Source organism: Xiphophorus couchianus, chromosome 4 (genome assembly GCF_001444195.1).
Source record: "Xiphophorus couchianus chromosome 4, X_couchianus-1.0, whole genome shotgun sequence".
Classification (NCBI taxonomy): Eukaryota; Metazoa; Chordata; class Actinopteri; order Cyprinodontiformes; family Poeciliidae; genus Xiphophorus; species Xiphophorus couchianus.
This window is the reverse complement of record NC_040231.1, coordinates 6,695,933-6,711,465: the sequence shown is the minus strand read 5'-3', so window position 1 is coordinate 6,711,465 and position 15,533 is coordinate 6,695,933. Positions and strand designations below refer to the sequence as shown.

The 15,533-nt window shown below is 38.5% G+C and overlaps 1 protein-coding gene across 4 annotated transcripts in view; it reads left to right on the top strand.

Annotated features, from left to right (window-relative positions):
• Positions 1–15,533, top strand: part of shf (Src homology 2 domain containing F) — a 102,534-nt gene that overhangs the window by 14,087 nt on the left and 72,914 nt on the right. For all 4 annotated transcript variants that reach the window (XM_028014427.1, XM_028014425.1, XM_028014428.1 and 1 more), the window contains exon 2: positions 3,683–3,815. In XM_028014427.1, coding sequence (XP_027870228.1) covers positions 3,683–3,815 — 133 coding nt within the window. The remainder of the gene's footprint in view (positions 1–3,682; positions 3,816–15,533) is intronic.

Sequence of the window (15,533 nt, the reverse complement as noted above, 5' to 3'; positions counted from 1 at the left end):
TTTCACCACTTGCTTTGTGATCCGCCTGAGCCACGGCAGGTATAAGTCAAAGTCAGCCAGGATCTGAGCTACCAAATCCAGTAATTAAGTGGGCCCTTTCTCTCTTCATCTTGCGGACTAGCGAAGGACCCAGCTGCCACAGGGATATGCCCTAAGCCTGTCAGGTGTCTTTATGAGATTCATGTGGACTTACATCACAGCTTAGCAAAGTTCTGATATATGGAGGCAGCACAGTGCTGACAGGGAGAATTTTACTTTCATGACAAGTGTAGCTTGGCTGCAGTCCTGACACACCCTGGCATGCCACAAGGCAGATGGCGTTCCCCCAGGCACTGCTGGCATTCTCTAACACCCCTCTCCTCACAAGCCAATACTTCTCCTTCTGTTGAGGAGTCATCACTGTGGTGGGACAGGAAGGAGTCATTGGAACAATTTAGAAATATTAACCGCCTCCTTTACGTACGGGGCTGCAGGCGATAGTGGTGCTTAAGTAAAGTTTTACCTAAAATCTTCAGGATTTAAAACCAGGACCAACAGAGACCAATGTTAATTTTGTGTAGTACTTTTGTCTTCGACTGCATTGAATCTGTTGGTGTATCGCTATCAGGAGTTTTCATCACTCGCCCTGGATGTTTCCTAGATTATGTCAACAGGAAAGGCAAAACGATGATGTCATCCTTTTGGAGTGCATAACTCAATAAGTTATTTCCATTATTTCCTGAAACATGTCCAAACATACACTGGTCCGTGACAAAGGTGCAGTAAGGTGGTTGAGTTCAAGGAATGAGTGCTGTTAAAAATTAATATGGGAAAATATTCAGCTAGATCTGATGATATAATTTACACACAGGGAAATCTGCCAGTGTAAATTAATAAAAGCAAGACTTTTTTTAGGTCATAATTGTGAAAAATGGACTTGAGCTACTTTATTTGAGGGCTGTGAACTATGTTAAGCTTTAAAAGGCAATTTCTTTCAATTAGCGGTTGGTGTGTACTGGTTCTAGTTTCTTGTTTTAGTATTCTTCACAGAAATTTGTGATTTTTGTCTTGATAGGCATTGTATAAATAAATGCTTAATTACTTAATTATTCCAATGTGTACACTCCAAAGATTCATCAAATATAATTTTTTGGACTTCTGTAAAACTTTGAGTTTGGGCACAAATCCATATTGGCAATCTAATGTCTTTAAGAGTCATAATACAAGAAGATATAACAATTGCATTCAAAATATATTTTTCTAGCCCCCCTGCTGTCTGGAGGTAAATAGTCATTATTTACCTTTATCAGAAGCAGAGTAGTTGCTTGTTTGAGAGAACAGTCACTGTAGTAGTAGTAGGCTTTTGATAGTCTGAAAAAATAGTGTATTCACATTTTCATATGTCTTTACCATCCAGTCTTATTCCTGGCATCAAAATTATGACTGGGAATGTCAGACATTTTGAGTTTATTATCCCATATGGCTTTCCTTATAAAATATACTGAAAGTTGCAAGTGTGAACCAATATCAAACCAGCAGCACATAGTTCTGCCCAACCTCTGCATCTAAACCTGATTGTTTATTGTTTGCTTCTTGGAAATAGCTCTACAATGTTAGGATATCCCAGTTGTACAATGATTTGCAATTTGAACGCACTCAACTCATACGTGATGTCATTCCTAGATTCATGCTCCCTCTTCAGAGAGAAATTGTATGCACCTCAAAAAGTGTCTGGAGATTATAATTCCTAACCTCAACTGTGTTGCTATTCCTGCAATTTCTATGACAGATGGAAGCTGAGAGCTCAAATGGATAAAGAGAATAACTTTGCGGTACTGTTTTAGCCTTCCTGCTATCTGCTGAAACTCTGATTCTATCTCAACCTGAATAAACTGCAGACATGTATAAACAAAGATATCAGACATTCGAGTTTCTGACTAATCCATCGGTCAGCAATCCTTGCTGATCAAGCTAAAATGCTATTATTTTAGTTAACAGCTAAATTGTTAGTTCACTTCTGTTATAATGGATAGTTTTATGGTAAAGCACTGTGTAGGGGATATAAGAATCAAGATCCGACAGCTAGTGTCCATTTCTCTTTATCTTTGAAATAATTACTGCCATATTTGATTAGATATAACAGGATATGATTATTATTGGTTGAGGTTTCTTGCAATAAGCTGCCGGATCATAGTGACAAGTGTACCAGAAATGCATAATTACTCGGTTTTCTTGGGCTGTGAAGATTTTTCTTATCTGACCGACTGGATTTAATCAAACGTGACTAAAATATGTTTATTTTATGCAGATCAAAACAAATGCGGAAAATGTTTGATTTTCCCTGCGCTTGAATAAGAAGTAAAACATTCTAGACACCCGTAATTATGCTGTGGCAGAAAAGTGATTTTTATTTTCCCCTCTGAACTGATGGAGAGGGAAACAGATTTAATACACAGTTGCTGCTAAGAACACATCCACTGTACCGACCTCCTCTGTTATTGCTTAATCCGATGAGATGATCAGTGCAGAAACATACCTGCCAGGACTACTTTGTCACTAAGCGGCTTATAGAATATCCCCCAGTGAACTTTCTGACATTTAACTCTTGGAAATTTTTCAACATGTGTCTTTAGCTAAGAGTCATTACAAAGTCTGTAATTTGGAATGACTTTCTCAGTTACAACTTTATTGACATGGTTTAGTTGGGTGGCCTCCATATGCAGGCTGGTGGTTGGCTGTTTGGGAGTGTGTTTTTTATTTCGCAACTTTGGATATAGGCTCTAAGGAAATCTGGCTTTGTGGAGGAGCTGCTTGGTGGGCACAACGCTCGGCCCTCCTTCTGTCCTCCCTTCTCTGCCTCATCCAACAGATGACTGAGGAGCTTGTTTGTAATGAAACCAAATCCCTTCCTGTTATGTATGAGTCATTGGGTGTAGTGCCAGTCATTTTTATTGTCTCACACTTGTTTTGTCATTTTCTTATTTTGTGCAGTGGTTTTAACCCTTAGAATGTTTTTACATGCTTTCAAACTGAATAAAATTTTTGGCATTTTAAATTTTTCCATGTTTGGTCTTGATTGGAACTGAGAGAACATTCTTTTCTCTATAAGACGTCCAAACTGCTGCTAGCCCTCATTAAAACCAGTGGCTAAGACCACAAAAGGTACAGCTATGACTTTGAAACGGCATATTGTTCCTCTCAAATGAAACTAACATTTCAAGAAAACAAATGTCCCCCTAAGGCACCATTGTCATGGACCTACTCCATTCCCCAAAGCTTTGACTTGTATTTCTGGGTCTCAGGACGTCCACTTAATTGCTATCCATTGCACAAAAAACTCAGCAAAAGAGCAGGACTGCAATTAGCTGTGGCTCACTGCAAGCTTGGCATAAATCTGCCATAATGTTTCTCTTATGAAAGTTGAGCAGTTGTGGTCTTCTGTCTTCCACGTATAAAATGTAGTCCTGTCACTGGGATATTGTATAATTAGGCAGACCAGCAGTAGCGGAGAGCGTGATTTGAGGCTATAAGCTGAGGCATTGTGGCTTTGTGCTGAGGCATACAGAGGTTCACTATTATTTATGCATTTCTCCCTTTATTTTCTGGCTTGTCTCAGTGGATGTCCCCAGTTTCCGTCTTCAGCCAGAGCTGTCCCTCTCTGACGCTTGTCCTAATCTTACTTTTCTTTCTTTGTCTCACACAGCTGATTATCCTCGAAGACTACGCTGACCCTTTCGATGCAGAGCAGGCTGGTGGTGCTCAGACCACAACTGAAAAAGTTGCAACTGAAAACGATGGTTACATGGAGCCATATGAGGCTCAGAAGATGATGGCAGGTGAAGATCGACTTTGATCATTTCCATTTCAAGCTCTGTGGTCTCTCAGCTCTCTGTCATTTAAGTACTGTTTTTTTATGCTGTGCCTTCATATTGTGCCATGTAGTGAAAAAGATGTGTCCCCCTTCAAATGTCTTCTTTTTTTGATTTTTTGTCACATTTGCATTTCAGATCATCAAACAATTTAAAAAACAATCTATTCAAACCACCTTATGTAAAATATTTAGAAAGATCACTTGCAGTGGGTGGTTTTTGAGTATTAAAAAGTGGCACACCATTTCAAACTTTATTCAAGCCACTCAAAAGCCTTAATTTTTGCTTTAAATGTTGTTCTGGCGGCTGCACAGTGGCGCAGTTGGTAGCACTGTTGCCTTGCAGCAAGAAGGTCCTGGGTTCGATTCCCGGCCGGGGTCTTTCTGCATGGAGTTTGCATGTTCTCCCTGTGCATGCGTGGGTTCTCTCCGGGTACTCCGGCTTCCTCCCACAGTCCACAAACATGACTGTTAGGTTAATTGGTCTATCTAACTTCTCCCTAGGTGTGTGTGTTGTGTGTGAATGGTTGTTTGTCCTGTCTGTCTCTGTGTTGCCCTGCGACAGACTGGCGACCTGTCCAGGGTGTACCCCCGCCTCCCGCCTGGAACGTCGCTGGAGATAGGCACCAGCAACCCTCCCGACCCCATTAGGGACAAGGGTGACCAGAAAATGGATGGATGGATGGCTGGATGTTGTTCTGGCTTATTTTGTGATCACGTTTGAGTCCAAGATGCACTCTTGGAGTAATATTGGTGGACTGACCTCTCTTTGAAGGTTCACTACTGTTCCATGTTTTGTCCATTTGTGGGTAGTGGTTCTCACTGTGATTTGCTAGAGTCTCAAAATTTTTGGTGGCATTGAAAGAGATTCCAGACTGATAAATATCAGAGAGTTATACTTTTTTGCAGCACTATTTGTGTAAAACTGATTATTATTCACTGTGAATTGGTTATGTGAATTAATGCAAAAGCTCAGATGGCTTCATGTCATTTTACATGACAGGTGCAGCAGTGCAGAAAGGAGTTGTGTGTCACAAGCCATGTTGGAACATTTTCAAAGCCAGGAACTTTAAGAGTTTAACTTATTCATCCTGTTTTAATCTGATCAGAGGAATGTGTGCACTTGCTGAGATTTCCAGGAAGTCTCTCTTTCTTCGATAACAATAGCTTTATACTAACATAAGAATTTAGCTAAACCACATTCCCCACTGTGGATGAGTGTGACACTGACAAAGAACAAGAAAATGCAGAAAGAGAAGAAAAATGTGCAGCAAATCAAAAATGGACCTGATGTTTTCCTCTCATAAGCAATAAGCAGTCAGGAATGTTACAAAAGATCCTGGCATGAATGTCAGACGTTAGGTTGGTCGCAATTTACCACAAGATATCAAATATATCAAAGTTTGTGTGTTTACTGACATAGTCATAACATATAACAGTAACCTTTTACCATAGCACTGATCTTGCTGCAAACAGAAACCTTTTGGCGATCCTTAGCAATTTTCTTTTTAATGGGCCTACAGACAATCTAATGTTTTCATCTGTCTCAGTGGTTTGACCTCTGGCCGAATCACTGCCTCAGCACAAGTACAAAAACAGGATTTATTGCTGCTCTTAGAATGAGGAAGCTGTAAAGAAGTAGTCTGAACAAGGCTTTTGTGGTATCCATCAACTCTTAAGCTCACTCCAAGGTTTTTGTAGCTTTATAAATTGGACTTGGAATGTTTTGATGAGTTGAGAAAACTTCTTATCTGGCAGTTGCTCTCTGTTTGATCTGATTAAGTCATCAGTTGAAGACTACAGTCTCTTCTGTCTTAAAAAACCTCAAGTAGACTTATTTTCTTTTGCTAAGTGCATGTTTTTAGTAGGACTTTGTTTTCTGTAAAGCAGGTATTGTATTGTTCAGTCTAAAAAAGAGCTTCTATGAACAAATAAGTAAAGGCTAAATGAAATTGGAAATTAATGGTATAGTTGGAAATATGAGGGCAGTTTATCATCTTCACCTACAAAGAAATTATCCAGTGAATAAAAAACTCACAGGTGTGCAACTGATGACCATTAGCTAGACTTTTACCCATCTGAATTATAGCTCTAGTAATTCCTGTACTACACTGCTTAATAGAAAACTTTAATATATGCTCTTTTAGTGCTACCTTCCTGGCTTTTATGAAGTGGACATAAACACTCACAGCAAAAGTTCTCCACAAAACTCTCCCACCAATGCCGTTTCCCCTGTTTAGCCCCGCTGATAAATTTATGGGTTAAATGTCTTGCCTGAGGGTTTCTGACCAATATAATGAGGGTCAGTCACTTTCACTTTCTCCATTGTGCAAGGTCGGGTGCCTCTAGCAATGCATCAGCATACTGACTATGGGCATATAAGGTAATTGCTGCATCTCACTGACAATGTACCAGTCCAGCCAAGAAGAGAGAATAACTGAACTGTAGTTTGAAGGAGGACCTTGCATTTCTAACTGTGAAATTCTATTACTTTTGTTCTGATTCATTTCATTTCTCGTCATCTCAACTGCAGTAGTATTTTGATTTACTTATAACAACCTATAAATTTACCAATAACTACATTTTCTTCCATGCTTGCAGCCTTACTCTTTTCTCAGTTCTGTCATGCACAGATGGGTTCAGATGGAACCAAACCGACAGCTTGTCAGCCCAACAGAAATGTCTTTATTTACAGCTGCAAAAGCAAGTTTTGAATAATTTAGCTACTGACACATTGATTTACGCCACCTATTAGACATAAAAATGCATTTTGGCTCATAAAACAGACTCCTAATTTTCTCAAATCCTAAAACTCAGAGGTATGCTACCTATAAAAACATGTTTCCAGTTAATCATAGACAGGACTTGAATAAGGCTGATTTCACAGACTGCCATTAGGTTTCATATTTAGGTGCGACAAAATCAAATGCATTGCTTACAGGCACATACATACAAATATCTAGGATATATTCACAATATGGTTGAAGATCTATATGTTGGTTTCGGTGTATGTTCACCAACACTGACTGTTAAGTGAGTTATTCTTTGTGCTATGTTCATATTTTCTATTTTATGACTTCCGGATATCCAACCCCATGTTTTAATATTCCACACATTCAAGAAGAGGCTGCAGATATAACAGGTCCAGATGGGAAGCCAAGACATCCCTCTCCACAATGACTTTGCTGCTCATTTTGAGAGCTGCCAAAACATTCACAGCCAAGAGCAGCCATATACTCCCACTAATGAATTTTTTATCCTCTCTTAGTGGGAAAAGCTAGAAAAAAACCCAAGCACTTCAAATAATTGAACCACTTCTCTGTTTCTCACTTCTTTCAATGCAGAGGAGCAGTGACTCTACTCCATCCTTTTCCTCCCAGTATTGCTATTTAGCTGCTGTTCAAAGAATGCTTAAAAGAGACAAAATTTTCAAAGATCACCTCTGCTGAAGCCCTAGTATTTAGCTTTTTAAAATGGCTTTAGCCAAGGTTTTAAAAAGTTATAGTTTCAAACCCACTGTAATGTTCTACTCTGTAACTGGTTTCTTATAAACTGGTAATCAGCTGAATGGAAGAAACCTGTAACACGTTCCCCTCCATTACCAGATAGACAAATCTTTCGCCTCCTTTCATTAAAAAAATCAGGACAATTTTCTGTTTGCTATGTACAGTCATGCTTTGGGAATAGGATGCCAACCCCTTGTCTGTAATAGCTTTTATTAAAGCTAAGTTTGGCAACGAACGTGCAGCATGTCTGACTGCACCCTGGCTACCTTAGCAGATAGCCTGACTAATAAACCAACTAACATTAAAAAAGTATATTTTTAAATTCTGATTAAGAAACAAGTTTTCTTGAAAACCTATACTATATTTGGCATCCTCTTATTCTATAAAGTCTCAAAATAAAGATAATGCTAAATAGCTGTTTATTTTAACATTATCATAACTAATGATAAATGTAAAAATATTTTTGCAACTTTAGGATGAATTTCTGGTTTTCATTTTTACATAAAAATTACTCTGATATTTTTTATTTTGCTAGGATCGTGAAGTATTTTTATTTTTAGTTAATACTGTTAAAATCTGCCCATCCTTAATTGATGTTTATTTCTAGGTAGATGTATATTGAGTTATATTCTATCTGGAAACTTTTCATGTATTACAGAATTACTATATTGTGGTATCTGCAGTGACCATATGTCCTTGATCCTATAGAAAGAATATATCATATAGATATACAGTATCAAGACATGATTTCTTCCCCTAACAGTGTCTCCCACATACTTTGGCACACAGTTTGTGTGGCTCACAGAATACGAACCGTATACACCTGAGTATGTGGAAGCCTTAATTCTGTATTTCATCCTGCTTGCTCCTTTAGCACTCTTGTTTCATCTTAAAAAGTAATGTTTTTTTTTAATCTACCAATAATAAACCTAATGGATGATGTCTTTAAAAGTTTTTCTGTAGAGATTTTGTGAAAACTGAAGGTGTCTCTTTGAGCCTATAAAATAATTTTCTGATTATAGGGGCATTCACACCTTAAACACACAAAGACAAACACTACTACATAGTGGAAGGTGTGGCATGTAAGGCCTGAGGCACGGAGTGCCAAAGCCGTTTACATAACAGAATGAGTATTCCCGCTCTCTGTGTGTTTGTGTTTGTTGGCACACATTACTGGGAATTTGTTGGTGACTGTGTGTGTATGAAATAGCTGAATTGACCATTGCTGATGCCTGTGTGTGTGTGTCTGTGCTGTATTCTCGATGTCTCTTTTGAGGCTACTGATTAATGGGTCTGTTGGAGGGGCATGTCACAACTCCCTTAACCTGAAAAATCCAGCCGCACCTCATCTACACCCCCACATAGGAGCTGGAAGATACACACACACACGCCTGCACACGCACACCGGCTGCTGGCCAGTGCTCAACACACCACCTCCAGTTATGTGAAGACATGTGCTCAGCTGCCCTGTCGTAACAATGTTCCCAGCGTGTGTGTTTCCAGAGTGCCTCGAATGTTTGGCATGTCTACACGTGCCAGCTATTACAATGGCTATCTCTTTGTCAATGTGAATGAGTTTGTTTTTTACTTCCTGGTGCATTGGCATGTGTTTTAATGCCTTTTCTGCTTGTGTCTTGTATGGGTTTTGTTTAAATTTGAACATAGGTCAATAATGTAACGTACAACATTCACACGCCAGCCATGTTTAGCCCACTTTAATTGAACTGTAGTTCATTTGTCCAGAAAGTCTGGTTCATTTGTGGAAGTGTAAATGTGCAATCGAACTCTGATGCAGACCAAAAAAGCTAACTCTAGTTTGCCTAAAAAGATAGGTCTTGATTTGGTTGAAGTGAACTCTGGCGCAGTTCAAATGCGTATATGAATGCAAGTGGACTGAAGACAGATCCAAAACCTGGAAGTGAACCATAGCAGGCAGTTCATTCTGGGTCAACAGAGCCAAATTAAATTCATGAGTCTAGCACTACAGTGAGAAATTATTTCTGGTATTTTACCAGAGACAAAAGAGAAATCCTACACCTGCTAAAATCATTTTTGTTTACATTTTGTGAAAAAAAGAAGCTGTGTTGGTCTTCTTCTGAGGTTTTTGTGTTGTTTCCTTCAGAAGTTCTTGGTGCTCCGCCACCACAGGTGAGGAGGTGAACAGTAGTTTGAACCGTGTGACAGTGCAGTGTGAAAGTGAACCGCTCCTGCTGAAAATGTCGCAAATGTTGCAATTTTGGTCCTCAACTGAACTGAGTCGACCAGACTATCAAGTGTGAAAACACGCTTGACTTTGCTTCAATTCAGAAGTTTATATACTACATGTTTCCTTAATGCTTGATAGATTTCCCTTTAAGCAGTATGACTTTGTCACATGTTTTTAGTATCCTTCCACAAGCGTCATAAAATTGAAGGTTATAAATAAAAAAAAAATACTTTAATTATTCTGACATTTAAGGAATTCTAACAATTTTGACAACAATTTTGGTAATCTTAAATGAACTAAAACAGGAAAATATTAGTCTTGCCTATTGTCAGACAGTGAAAAAATGATTATGTTTTAAACAATGCATGTGAATATCTGGTTTTAGCTGTATCATTTCCTAAAATCAAGACCAATCCCAAGAAGCAGTAGTATCCAATCACAGGATGAGCTTTTGAAGGAAATTCTTGAACTAATTCTTGGTGTATTCTTTTGGTCTTTGTCAGTCGACACAGTTCCGTCACAATTTGTTGTAGCTGTTCAGACTTGTACCAACAAGAAAAAGAAGCTGGACTAGTTCTGAAGCACAGACTACGTCAAGCCATTTCTCAATGAATGCATACTCATCCTCTTACTCCTTGCCGAGCCAAGCAGGTGAGAAGGCAGGTGGTCATGTAAGAGTTTTCCCACGCTGCAATGCAGGCCTGTTGAGCAAACTGCTTGCGTGATAGAAACAAACAAACTCTGGTGCGCGCACTAAGCTATGGCTTAGTGAATGTACCGGAAGTTTTGATTGAAGATGCATATGTATGGAAAGAGATTAATGGAATATGTAAATATTAACAACCAAATATTACATTTGTTACTCAAATTTGTAATTTGGGCTTACCCTCATCAAGTCATTTGCAGCAAGAGTGTTTGGCATTTTGCTCAGAGGGAAAAACCTTGATGTTTTCCATAATGTTTGACTCATGTTAGATGGGTTTTTTGCTTTTTTCCTTTTTTATGAATGTGCTGGGAAATGCCTCCCAGCACTGGCACCACCTGCACCTCACTCCCAGTGATGCGAAGACATGCATTTGGTGCCAACAAAATGAATCATTTGCTGCAAACTTGATTTTCTTTTTTTTTGTCTAGCTTCACAGCTAAATCCCTGTTGAACGTTATCCGTCTTGGCACAGGCCTGAATAGTTGTGAGAACACGCTTGGAGAAAGTGAAAGTAAAGGGAAGGAAATGCAAAAACTGTAAAGAAACGGGCCAAGACTGACAGAAAAGTGAAAAGAGAGAGAGGGCTTGAGGCAGAACCAGTGGGAAGAACTTTGTATTACAGCACGTGTGGGTTAGTTTATGGGAACTCTTTAAGATAAAAAAAATGGTGGGATGGCATGCCAAATGGTTTCCATCTCCTCCTCACTCACTCACAAGGGAGAAAACTCACCCCAGGCAATGGCAGATACATGTGACAGCACATTTCTTATCCTGTAAGCCTGCTTTTATTGCCCCAAGCTGTGACTTAAGGAATATCCGGAGCATGCATCGGCTATTGCTTTTTTTATGCTACCTTTTGTTCTGATTTTGAAATTTGCATCATTATTGTTTAATTGCAGTAGTGGTTTCTTATAACATTATAACAGCTTAGCAAGTATATTCTTATCTCTAGAGGTAGTTCTTTAATGGGTCATTCAAGAACTACCTCATCACACATATGCATTTATCATCACCCTGGCTGATTATAGTTAACTATACATAAGAATGGACCACTAGGAAAGGGGCCAGGAACTGGACAAGGAAGGGAATATTAACACCTTAAAATAGCTGCTTAAAGTTATTTGACAGTCAACCCATTGATGTTTTGGTTAGTGGTTTAAATGTTTTAAGGCATTTATTTGACAAAATCATTTTTGTCAAATAGCAAAGTAAAACAAAGCATCTGGAAACGACTTAGCCTTGACTTCAACTATGGCTGACATTTTCTAATGAAGCTTTAGGGCCAACAAGTTATGACAGATTTCAAATGAGTGCAGATTGTGGGTTAAGTTTCCATGCAACAGCCTTGTTCCTAAACAGGAAAAGTGAGTTAAAGAGTTATCTGGTCACTCTCAGTCTTCGAATAGAACTGTCAAATAATGCACAACAGCATACAAAAGTTCAAAGCAATAATAGGTTGTGAACACAATTTTAGGCAAGTTGTTTTTTTTAGGATTGTTTTTGTTTTTGAACAACTACATTTTCCCACTTTGTTTATGTCGGTGAGTCAGAAGGGTAAACACACAATTACAAAGTTGCAAATGAGCATTTTATTGTCTTATAAAAAGAATTGGTGACCAATATGGCAACCTTATTTTTCCATTTATGGAGTATTTTGGTATGTCTTGATCTTTTCACAATCAACTCTTCTAGTAGCTTCCACAAAGACCCTACCACTGTTCAGAAAAGCAGTTTTCATTCACCTCAAATCTACTGTTTAAGATGGAACCACAATTTCTCTTTTTGGTTTAGTTCAGTTGAGGACCGGCGCTATTAAACTATCATCTTCAGGTTATTTACTGGCTAAACACACACTGCAGAATTTCCTAGTACATCACCTTCGCCTTGGTGTAGTCTGTGAATCTCTAGGAACTGCCTAATATTTACATTTACCTCATCATAAGATATTGATCTCCTTACACATCACCTTCCCTTAATGCACAAACACACATCACCTTTCATAAATAAAGCGTACATCCTGCTGTTAAAATCAGGATCATGAAACATGTCACACTGAAAATACCCACTTTCTGAACAATAGTGCTAACTGTTCAAAAGTGGAAGTTTTGTGTTATGTTTTTTGACATGTTTTTGCAGGAGTAACATGGAGCTGGGGATTGTATTGACACATCTTTGAGATGAAATTTCAAATTAATCTAGGTGTTTTTGGTTGCAAAGTGGACTAGGCCACAGCAGGAGCAGTAAAAGCTGCTGCTGCTGTTATTGCAGCTAGTAAGTCCAGGGTTTAAATCGGGGCCATGACCGGTCTTGTATCTTCCTGCTGTTTATGCGTGGGTTCTCTCTGGGGACTCTGGATTCCTCACTGTCCAAAAATATGCATGTTGGGATAATTGGACACTAAGTTACATTTTAGTGCGTGTGTGTACATGATTGCTTGACCGGTGTCTCAGTCTTGCCCTGTGATAGACTGGCAATCTTCCAAGGGTGTAAATCCTGCATAGAAACATTGTACAGGTACAAGTAGTGTATTTTGTGTGATGTTCAGTTGTCTGTCTGAGAAAGATGGGCTTCTGCTGAACTTTGTCACTGTATGTGCACTGCAATGCATTTCTTTTATTGAAAAAATGTTTTAAAAAAGTTTTGTGTTCTTCTGTTTCTCTGACAGTGACATACTGCCTTTGACTGTGTGTTTTGGGGTTCCTGGATTATGGCCAGCACTCTCTGTGGTGTGGAGGGTCATTTGGCAAAGCTGAAGGGTGGTGGGTGGAGGGTGTGTAAGAGGTGGGTGGAGAAGGGGAGAGCAGGAAGACTGACGACTTATTGATGAAAAGAGAAATCTCTAGCAGAGCCTGATAACCTCCCTCCCCCTCACTTAGTGATAAATGCCATCCAGCGCTGGAGCTCAAGCTCTCACATGGCTTTGCACACTGCGGCAGTGCTGCGCCACTGTCAATATCTTTGACACCTTTCACACGACACAGTTCTGTGGCACATGTCCTGCATGATCAGTTTTTAAGATGAATTGTTTATGTTTTATAAAATAGAATAACATAAAGTAGCAGACTGGAAGATGCTATCTAAGTTCCCTATAAGAAACAAATCTGCAGCCTTATAAGACAGAGTAAGATATTTTACATTGAAGCACACCACCAAGGCTTTTCACAGATGGTTTCAGCAATATACATAAAACTAATATTATTAGCATGACTTCCATAAAGGATAAAAATCACACTCAAAACAAATGTTAAGCCAGAACTGTTAAAATATATATATATATATATATATATATATATATATATATATATATATATATATATATATATATATACAGTATATAAACATTTTGCATTTAAGATTTAAAAAAGTCTTTGTATGTAAATATATATTTGCATCTTTTGAAAAAATGTACATAAAAAAGATTCTTTTAAAATGTATTTTTAATATTGTATAAAAATGCTTGAGTGGTTGAATCAAAAATCTGCAGAATATGCCAATTTTTGTAACGTGTGTAAACCATCTTTAACGTATGCAATGCCTAAAATGCCAAAGACAAGACACATTTCTGAAAAGAAAAACAAAACTGTCTCACCCGCAGTAGATAACTCACTTAATGTTTTCACTTTGAATGATTGGTTCATAGAATAATTGATTTGTAGGTTTCATGGCTTCAGCAGCAGGAGAAAAGCATATTTCTATCATCTCAAAAATATAATGTCTTGAAATCTCAAGTTTTTAAGATTTCAGGGGTTTTTTTGTCTGATTTTAAAAAAAGCTCAAAGGAAAACCTCAAAAATATTAATCCAACAGTCCAGAGTCCAGGGCTTGTAGAGCCAATCAATTTGGTTATGTGAAATTAGGAATATGTTGCTTCAGTGACAGTTTTGCTAGGATGCTTTCCCTATAGGAGGTTCTTAAGGACTTTATGAGAAACAGCCATTGCAGAGCCATGCATTAAGAGTGCACGTTGTAATTTTGTATGCAAGCAGCAGGTCAGAGAAGGAGCAGTGTGTGCTGGCAACAGTTCCTACTGGCCTCTGACATCCTGTTGCGCCTGACTGAGCCAAGCCAAGGATGGATAGGTAGACTGATCCAGTACCCATCAGTTACAGCTGAGTAAGTTAGGAGGGGGGTGGAGCAAAGGAATATGGGACTGGGCAGACACAGTGGCGCTGCGTAGAGGTGCTGAAATCATTCATTTTTAAGGTGTGATTGATGACATCATTAATCCATTTCTGGCCTGCTACAGAAGAGGACAGGGGGAAATTCATACCTGCTGCTGGCTACCTGGGGCCTGCAGCACCTGTGTATGTGCTCTATCAATAAATGTACACTCGCAGATTGAGACATGCATTTGCTGTAGACACATGCACTCTTTTTTTGTGAGCTATTTGATGTGTCAGTTCTTCATTTACCCTGTAGATAAAGAACCGTGTGTCTTTGTTGCAAGCAGTTAATTGATGGAGTTTTTTAGTTATATTTACCAGCTAGTATGAAAATATACAGTGATGTGGCAATGTTGCAATTTGTTTTGATATGTGCATCACATTTTCTTTGTTTTCTCTGCCTTTGTTAACTTAGTGACACTCCTGTTATTGCAAAGAAAGAAACTGACATAGTGAATTAGTAGCTGACAGAAAAATGGTGCCAAGCTGTGAATCACTGTTGTTTCACAGATTTAGGTTAAGTTGGCAGCAATATGTTTTCAGCTATCTAATGAAGCCCAAGGCTCCTCTCACTTTCTGAGGAGACCTAGTGTGTAAACTTCCATTCTTGAGCTGATGTTTTAATGCGCCAAGATCGATGTGATGTACTTTTTAGTCACTGTCCTGTAGTTATATTTTCTTTCACTTTAGGGCTTACCCATGAGAACAAAATGGAAGAAAAGAGTACAAATTGAAAAATTCACTTCTCAGGAGAGACAGAAGCAGAACTATATCCTCGCCTTTCACTTTATCCAAATCTGAGTATGAGTTCTCATTTGAAAATATTGAAAAGCATCAAAATCATGCAGGTATAAAACATTAAAAAAATATCTTTCCATAATTTTTTTCTGATTTCATAATTATTTTCTGACACAAAAACAGCCTTTTGAGCCTTTTAAAACAGGAAGGCATTACCTGATTAGGAAGTTGATTTAGCAGATGGAATTGCACAATTTTGAAGTCTGTTAAACTGGTATGCGAAGAACAGATTGTTCTCTTGTTGGGAAATACCTTTCTAGTAGAGCCACACAATATATTAAATCACAGTTGTTATCATCATTTCAGT